This window comes from Cucurbita pepo, unplaced genomic scaffold, assembly GCF_002806865.2.
Source record: "Cucurbita pepo subsp. pepo cultivar mu-cu-16 unplaced genomic scaffold, ASM280686v2 Cp4.1_scaffold000179, whole genome shotgun sequence".
NCBI lineage: Eukaryota > Viridiplantae > Streptophyta > Magnoliopsida > Cucurbitales > Cucurbitaceae > Cucurbita > Cucurbita pepo.
Genome location: NW_019646452.1, coordinates 16,671 through 26,461, shown reverse-complemented (window position 1 = coordinate 26,461; position 9,791 = coordinate 16,671). Strand labels below are relative to the sequence as shown.

The window sequence follows — 9,791 nt, the reverse complement described above, 5'->3', positions numbered from 1 at the left end:
GAGATCCCTCCAAAACTTTTACATGCACAAGAGTGTTGGGATATGGAGCCTGATGCCTAGATCTGGATAGAGATATATTTGTTAGATTATATCTTGTGGGTTTAAATCTGTGGAAGCTATATTTAGTAAACTAAAACCATATATATACCCCATTAAGCCGTGCTCTCAAGATGTACTTTCTCCATTCTTTGTATTCTCTATTGTTGTACAATACCTGAAGTCATCAATATAAAACCTTTAGCCAATATTCCTCCTTGTATTTTCTCTCTCCTGTTTTTTGTGTTCATCTTGATCGAGTGTGTGCATTGTTGAGAGATCCTAACAATTGGTATCATAGCTAACAACTTGTATCGATCTTAACAACTGGTATTAGAGCAAGGCGAAATTCACCACAATCTGTGAAGATGGAAATTTCAAAGATTGGAATTGAAAAGTTTGATGGATCCGATTTTAGTTTTTGGAAGATGCAGATTGAAGATTGTCTGTACCAGAAAGGTCTTCACAAACCCCTGTTGGGGGTGAAGCCGGATACTATGACCACAGAGCAGAGGAAGCTCAAGGATCGTCAGGCCTTAGGGTTGATCCGGTTGATGCTGTCCAAAAACATGGCGTTCAATATTATCAAGGAGAAGACAACGCCAGATTTGTTGAAGGCGCTGTCGAATATGTACGAGAAACCGTCAGCTATGAAGAAGGTGTATTTGATGCGGAGGCTGTTTAATCTACAAATATCTGAAGATGGATCTGTTGTGGACCATATAATTGAATCCAATGTGATCGTAAGTCAACTAAGTTCTGTGGAAATTAATTTCGAGGATGAAATTAAAGTATCGATTTTGATGTCATCTTTACCTGAGTCGTGGGGTACTGTTGTTGCCGCAATCAGCAGTTCCCGAGGATCTAATAAACTGAAGTTTGATGAAATTCGAGATGTTGTTCTCAGCGAAAGTATTCGCAAACGAGAAATTAGAAATTCAACTGGTAGTGCTCTCAGTGTTGACCAACGGGGAAGAAGTAAATCAAAGGGCCCAAACAATGGGCGTTCAAAATCAAGGAACTGAGAAAAATCTCCAAACAAACCAAATGTAAAGTGTTGGAGTTGTGGAGGAAAAGGTTACTTTCGGGCAGATTGTACAAAGAGGAAGCAGAATCACAAATCAAAGAATGACGATGATTCGATACATTTAGTAGAAGACATTGGGGATGCTCTAATCCTCAGCGTGGATAGTCCGATTGAATCTTGAATTTTGGATTCCGGTGTGTCTTTTCATTCGTCTCCAAATAAAGAGTTGTTTCAAAATTTCAAGTCTGGAAGTTTTGAGAAGGTGTATCTTGCGAACAACAAAGATTTGAAGATCGAAGGAAAGGGGATGTTTGCATAAAAACTCTGGCAGGAAATCAGTGGACATTAAAGGATGTCAGAACCTAGTATCAAGAAGAACCTGATCTCTATTGATCAGTTGGATAGCACAGGTTATGCAACAAATTTTGGTAAGAGTTCGTGGAAGATTGTGAAGGGTGCTATGGTGGTAGCACGTGGCACAAAATTTGGAATGCGTGATGAGGCCCTATAGTTGGATGATTCAACTAAGTGGGAGCAAGCCATGCATGATGGGATGTCTAGGCTTAAGAAATGCGTTGCTCTTTCATCTGCTGAGGCTGAGTACGTGGCATTAGCTGAAGCTGGAAATGAGATGATATGGATGACAGACTATCTAGAAGAATTAGATAAGAAGCAGTGCAAGAAGATTCTTCAAGTCGATAGTTAGAGTGTCATGCAGGGCGAGGAATCCGGTCTATCATTCAAAACACAGTAGGCAATACCATTTCACTCGGAGGTTAGTTGAAGATGGTGATGTGTTTGGAGAAGATAGAGGGTGCAAGGAATCCAACAAACATTTTGTGTTGATGTTGGAACATTGAGGTTTTGCAAAGCCTCAATTGGTATGGTACAGATTGAACATGAAATTCTTGGTTGACTGGATCAGTCTCCAAGTGGGAGATTGTTGGGATATGGAGCCTGATGCATAGATCTGGTAGAGATATATTTGGAAGATATTTTGTAAAGATATGACATAGATATATACGGTAGAGATTTGGTAAAGATTTGATAGAGATATATTTGTTAGATTATATTTATTAGGTTTAAATCTTTGGAAGCTATATTTAGTAAATTGAAACCGTATATATACCCATTAGTCCGTGCTCTCAAGATGTACTTTCTTCATTCTCTTTATTCTCTGTTGTTGTACAAATCTCAAGTCATCAATATAAAACCTTTAGCCAATATTTCTCCTTGTATTTTCTCTCTTCTGTTCTTTGTGTTCATCTTGATCAAATGTGTGCGTTGTTGAGCGATCCTAACAATTGGTATTAGAGCTAAGAACTGGTATCGATCCTAACAAAGAGGTGAGTTCTTGTACAATAATTGTGTAATTGTCGTTGGAAAAAGGGAGTTTGAATCTTGAAATAGTTGTCATCACAGATCTGGTAGTTGTAGGTATTTTCATCCCATAATATTATGTGGGAGGTGAAGAGAAAAGAGAAATGTTGAATAACCAAAAGAAAATAGTGAAAAACGAATGTCGGAATGACATTACAGAGGAGAGAGAAAGTCGCCAGAGTAAAGGAGAAACGAAGGTCATAAAGATCGTGAACATATTAGGTTTGAAGAAGTTAGTTTACTTAGAATGGGAAGGAAATTAACTGGGTGGTTTACAAATCTTATAATGTATGCTCTGTTAACATGGTGGTTTACCAGTCTTATAATGTATGCTTTGTTTTTCATTTTTCTCTACCATTCTCAACAGTTTAAGCCCACCATTGGTGAGTTTCGATTGTGACAAGGACGAAAAGAAAATATGTACAATAATTGAAAATGGGAAGGTTAAGATCATAAAATGGTTGTACGCAAAGAAGTCGGGTCAATTTTCCTTAAAAAAAATGATGGTGATTTCAACTTTTTAATATGAAACCATCGGATAACTATCTAAAAGTAGAGTCATATCAAGTCTTTTGTAGTTAATATTGCATTTTTATTCACCATTTTCTCATTTATAACCCCATTTATTCTACTTAGTGAGCATGAAATCATTTATTGCGGTCCAACGTGAAAAAAATATGATTTGGCATAAATCGATCTTAATTGTATATTTAATTGAGTTATGTGGTAAAATTTCAGACATTTATGCTAAACCATGTGGGAGTAGCGAATTTGTAAACAAATGGGGGATGACATGGAAATAATAAATCCACGTTAGTAGTCCAAGTGGATCATTGACTACCCAATGAGGAACATCCTATGTGTACTACTTATTTCTTTTCGGCCCTAAAGGGGAACCCATACTTAATATAAAAGGAAAAGAAAGACCAAGAGGAGGGGGAGCCACATTTTTTGGGAGAAAATCGAATTACACAGCAGCATCCTCTACTGCAGTGAATTGCTGTGAAACCAGAGAAGAAGAAGAAAACTCTAATCCAGCAACTGTTGACAGTAGAAGGAAAAGGAGACCAACAAGGATCGATTAGGGCAAAGAGGTGGACGTGAGAGCTGAAGAGAAGGGAACTTCCATTGACGAATGGCAACAAACCGGGATAACTCTCTATTTCCTTATTCTCTTTCCTTATTCCATCAATTTTACATGATGAAGATGTGGATTCCTCTGTTTAATTCAGTTTGTATGGAGAGCTAAACTTAATAGAGAGGGCGAGAGAGTTGTATATAGTTTAAGTATGTTGACGGTATGATTTTAATTTATTAAAGAGTTTTTGTTAATGATTTACATGTATGTTTAATTAGCTACTTTACATACATAGTTGTTTTCTTATTCGGGAGAAGAGAGGGAGCAATGAAACCCTCTTTAATACTCTAGTTCCATAGCAAGGAGACTTGAAGGGTAACAGAAGTGTTAGGAATAATTCTTCTCCTAGAGCCTTGTTAATAGAAATTACAACGATTATGAAAATAATCACCATTCATGACCTTTGAAAGTGGGCTTGAGAATCTATTAAGAGGAACTAAAATCTACCACAAAACTCAACAACTTATCTATTTAATCTCTCTTAGCCGAACCTTCCTCATTATTGTTGATTTTCTCATCATTTTTTGTTTTACGACAGCAGTGGCACTCTGTTTTAGTTTTGTTTAAATAGTTTAAATCTCCAACACCCATTTGAATATTACCCAACNCAAGTGGATCATTGACTACCCAATGAGGAACATCCTATGTGTACTACTTATTTCTTTTCGGCCCTAAAGGGGAACCCATACTTAATATAAAAGGAAAAGAAAGACCAAGAGGAGGGGGAGCCACATTTTTTGGGAGAAAATCGAATTACACAGCAGCATCCTCTACTGCAGTGAATTGCTGTGAAACCAGAGAAGAAGAAGAAAACTCTAATCCAGCAACTGTTGACAGTAGAAGGAAAAGGAGACCAACAAGGATCGATTAGGGCAAAGAGGTGGACGTGAGAGCTGAAGAGAAGGGAACTTCCATTGACGAATGGCAACAAACCGGGATAACTCTCTATTTCCTTATTCTCTTTCCTTATTCCATCAATTTTACATGATGAAGATGTGGATTCCTCTGTTTAATTCAGTTTGTATGGAGAGCTAAACTTAATAGAGAGGGCGAGAGAGTTGTATATAGTTTAAGTATGTTGACGGTATGATTTTAATTTATTAAAGAGTTTTTGTTAATGATTTACATGTATGTTTAATTAGCTACTTTACATACATAGTTGTTTTCTTATTCGGGAGAAGAGAGGGAGCAATGAAACCCTCTTTAATACTCTAGTTCCATAGCAAGGAGACTTGAAGGGTAACAGAAGTGTTAGGAATAATTCTTCTCCTAGAGCCTTGTTAATAGAAATTACAACGATTATGAAAATAATCACCATTCATGACCTTTGAAAGTGGGCTTGAGAATCTATTAAGAGGAACTAAAATCTACCACAAAACTCAACAACTTATCTATTTAATCTCTCTTAGCCGAACCTTCCTCATTATTGTTGATTTTCTCATCATTTTTTGTTTTACGACAGCAGTGGCACTCTGTTTTAGTTTTGTTTAAATAGTTTAAATCTCCAACACCCATTTGAATATTACCCAACAACTCACTTAATTTCCAGCGATAAAATTAACCAAAAAGATACCTGTGGAATCGATAATTTACTTATTACGTGCTACTTGTGATAGTGTATACTTGCACTTATTCTTGTGAATTTTACATCATTTTATTATATACATCCATAAGCGATCACCATCCAACTCAACATTTTTTCCTAAAAAATATCATTAAAGATTATGAAATGGAAGAGATCTTGAGGAGACTATAAAATGGAGGAAACTATGTGAAAACACAGGTCAAGGAGAAATTCCCAAGTAATTCTAATATTAAGACATTTAATTTTTTTCTAGACCATGTATAAACAAACANTAAAAGGAAAAGAAAGACCAAGAGGAGGGGGAGCCACATTTTTTGGGAGAAAATCGAATTACACAGCAGCATCCTCTANAATAATAATAATAATAATAATAAATAAATAAATAATAAATAAATAAAAGAAGCGACACTTTGTCCCACGTTGCTAAAGCTGAGAAGTGGCGGGTTGGCCTCTACTATAAAAGGGAGGTCCCCCACTTCATTTTATCATTCTAAATAAACGGTTCAAATCAGTTAGAGAGTACACTTTTTGATGAATCAATGCCAAAATTTTGGCTGATCCGGCGTGGGTTTGATTCACTCGTACCCTTTCCTCCAAGTTTCAGTTTTTAGAAAGCATTCAAAGTTAGTATAACTACCTTCTCGCTTGTTAAATTTTTTGAATCGATTTTAAAGATTTTATGCATAATTGAGCTTTGTTTAAATTATTAGGAGTAAGTTTACATGCATAATTAGGCTTTGTTTAAATTATTAGGAGTAAATTTCTCTCCATAATTAAGCTTTGTTTAAATTATTTGGAGTTAGTTTCTATGCATAATTGACCTTAGTTTAAATTATTGGGAGTAAGTTTTTATGCATAATTAGACTTAGTTTAAATTATTAGGATCAAGTTTTTATGCATAATTAGGCTTAAGTTAAATTTATGGAATCAATCTTAAATTATTTATGCGTAATTAGGCATAGTTTAAATCATTAGGAGTATGTTTAAAATTGTTTCATGAAAGATTAGGTGAGTCAACTCCCTGTTAGGTTATGGATCCTGCTCCTTATTTATAGCTTGGTCAACGGTTATATCCGGTAAAGCTATATTTGGTAAAGCTATATCCGGTAAAGCTATATATGGTAAATAGTTATATATAATAGATGGTTAAATCGGGTAAAGCTATATATAGTAAATAGCTATATATAGTAGATGGTTAAATCTGGTAAAGCTATATATAGTAAATTGAACTATATATATATCCCGTCCGGTAGAGCTTTGAGATGTACTTTCTATTCTTGGTACTCTCCCTTGTTGTACATACCTGAAGTCATCAATAAAAAAAATCCTTTTAGCCAGAGTTCTCCTTGCAATTTTCTCTATCCTGTTCTTTGTATTCATCTAGATCGAGCGTGTGCGTTGTTGTGCGATCCTAACAACTGGTATCAAAGCTAACAACTGGTATCAATCCCAACAACTGGTATCAGAGTTAGGCGAAATTCACCACGATCTGTGAAGATGGAAAGTTCAAAGATTGGAATTGAGAAGTTCGATGGATCCGATTTCGGTTTCTGGAAAATGTAGATTGAAGATTATCTGTACCAGAAAGATCTTCACGAACCTCTGTTGGGGGTGAAGCCGGATACCATAACCACGGAACAGTGGAAGCTCAAGGATCGACAAGCCTTGGGGCTGATCCGGTTGACGCTATCCAGAAACGTGGCGTTCAACATTATCAAGGAGAAGACAATGTCAGGTCTGTTGAAGACGCTGTCGAATATGTATGAAAAACCGTCGGCTATGAACAAGGTGTATTTGATGCAGAGATTTTTATGAGTCCTTGTGAGAACTGCGTTACGAGCAAACAGAAACGAGTTAGCTTCACAAAGACTGTTAGAGAATTGAAGAAAAGTACCGAAAGCGTCGCTGAAACTCCAAATGGGGTTGTGTCGGCCGGAAGCGTCGCTAAAACTCCTGAGCGGGTTGCATCGACCGGAAGCATCGCTGAAACTCCAAAGGGGGTTGCGTCGGCCGGAAGCGTCACTGAAGCTCCAGAGGGGGTTGCATCGGCCGGAAGCGTCGCTGAAACTCCAGAGGGAGTTGCGTTGGCCGGAAGCGTCGCTGAAACTCAAGAGGGGGTTGGGTCGGCCGGAAGCGTCGCTGAAACTCCAGAGGGGGTTGCGTCGGCCGGAAGCGTCGCTGAAACTCCAGAGGGGGTTGGGTCGGCCGGAAGCGTCGCTGAAACTCCAAAGGGGGTTGCGTCGGGCGGAAGCGTCACTGAAACTCCAGAGGGGGTTGCGTCGGTCGGAAGCGTCGCTGAAACTCTAGAGGAAGTTGTGTCGGCCGGAAGCGTCGCTGAAACTCCAGAGGGGGTTGTGTCGGCCGGAAGCAGCGCTGAAACTCTAGAGGGGGTTGCGTCGGCCGGAAGCGTCGCTGAAACTCTCGAGGGGGTTGTGTCGGTCGGAAGCGTCGCTGAAACTCCAGAGGAAGTTGCGTCGGCTGAAAGCGTCGCTGAAACTCCAGAGGGGGTTGCGTCGGCCGGAAGCGTCGCTGAAACTTTAGAGGGGGTTGCGTCGGCTGGAAGCATCACTGAAACACTAGAGGTGAAGCAAGTGGGAGTTGAGGTTGAGTTGCTCAAAGATTCACAGAGTGATGTTGTAGCGGATACTCAAGAAACTCCTGAGACTCTTGCTGAGAAATCAGAGGTGAAGCAAGTGGGAGTTGAGGTTGAGTTGCTGAAAGATTCACATAGTGATGTTGTAGCAGATACGCAAGAAACTCCTGAGACTCATGCAATTGGCGAGGAACCCGGTCTATCATTCAAAACATAGAAGGCGATACCATTTCACTCGGAGGTTAGTAGAAGATGGTGATGTGTTTTGAGAAGATAGAGGGCGCAAAGAATCCAGTAGACATATTGACAAAATGTGTTGATGTTGGAAAATTAAGGTTATGCAAAGCCTTAATTGGCATGGTGCAGTGATCCTTTGAGAATGAAATTCTTGGCTGACTGGATCAGTCTCCAAGTGGGATAATTGTTAGGTTATGGAGCCTGCTCCTTATTTATAACTTGGTCAACGGTTATATCCGGTAAAGCTATATATGATAAATAGTTATATATAGTAGATGGTTAAATCTGGTAAAGCTATATATAGTAAATAGCTATATATAGTAGATGGTTAAATCTGGTAAAGCTATATATAGTAAATTGAACTATATATATATCCCGTCCGGTAGAGCTTTGAGATGTACTTTCTATTCTTGGTACTCTCCCTTGTTGTGCGTTGTTGTGCGATCCTAACACTCCCATAGTACTAATTTATGATTGTTGGACACATTAGGTGGAATTAAATTTTAGAGAGCAGTGTTAAGTAGCACTAGCATCAAGGAGTCGTAGTAGCTTCGGCCTAGGTCAACCAAGTAAGTGGCCCTACCATCGTGAAATTGTAGGTTGTATGGTGGCACATGCCTTTGGTTTCCCATGTGTCATAATTTGTATGTTGAGACCGTTATGATTTAATACGTAAATGTTATACAACGTGAACGTTATGTTGTCTTGGATGAATTGATCTAAGATATAATGTGATGTGATATTGTATGCTTGGATTGCATTATGTGACTGGTAAGGTATTTACTGTATGAATTGCGCGTTACGAAACGTTATATTGAAAGCTTGAAAATGTTACGTTATGTCTTGTGAATTGCATGTATAACATGATATGATATATCCCGTCCGGTAGAGCTTTGAGATGTACTTTCTATTCTTGGTACTCTCCCTTGTTGTGCGTTGTTGTGCGATCCTAACACTCCCATAGTACTAATTTATGATTGTTGGACACATTAGGTGGAATTAAATTTTAGAGAGCAGTGTTAAGTAGCACTAGCATCAAGGAGTCGTAGTAGCTTCGGCCTAGGTCAACCAAGTAAGTGGCCCTACCATCGTGAAATTGTAGGTTGTATGGTGGCACATGCCTTTGGTTTCCCATGTGTCATAATTTGTATGTTGAGACCGTTATGATTTAATACGTAAATGTTATACAACGTGAACGTTATGTTGTCTTGGATGAATTGATCTAAGATATAATGTGATGTGATATTGTATGCTTGGATTGCATTATGTGACTGGTAAGGTATTTACTGTATGAATTGCGCGTTACGAAACGTTATATTGAAAGCTTGAAAATGTTACGTTATGTCTTGTGAATTGCATGTATAACATGATATGAATGACATAAAAAACGAGAAATGGTATGAAATATAAACCCGGTATAAGCATGAACGATATGATAACTGATATGAGAAATGATATGATACGAATAAAATGATAGCGGAGTTATATTTAATAATGTTTCAAATGGAAAAATATTGGGACCTCATGAATTAATGTGTGCTCATGCATTCCGGGATACCCATCGTGTTTGCTATACCTTAGTAATACAAAACAAGCTTTTTTGATACAATACTTGTAGAGTCACAGACTACTCACAATGCAACTAAACTCACTCATAAAAAATCTCAAGAAATCGTTTCTGACGTGGAAGATCAGACAAAGCTTCAACCACAAAGCATATCAAGATTTCCAAGAGATCAAACAACCTACGCCAACCTCACTTTGATACAAGATTGTTGAACACAACTCGCTGTGG

At 38.1% G+C, this 9,791-nt stretch overlaps 1 protein-coding gene across 1 annotated transcript in view; it reads left to right on the top strand.

Moving 5' to 3' along the window:
- Positions 1-464: 464 nt before the first annotated feature.
- The window catches only part of LOC111784278 (transposon Ty3-I Gag-Pol polyprotein), a 14,810-nt gene continuing 5,483 nt past the window's right edge, over positions 465-9,791 (top strand). The window contains 1 exon segment of the mRNA XM_023665035.1: positions 465-779. Coding sequence (XP_023520803.1) covers positions 465-779 — 315 coding nt within the window.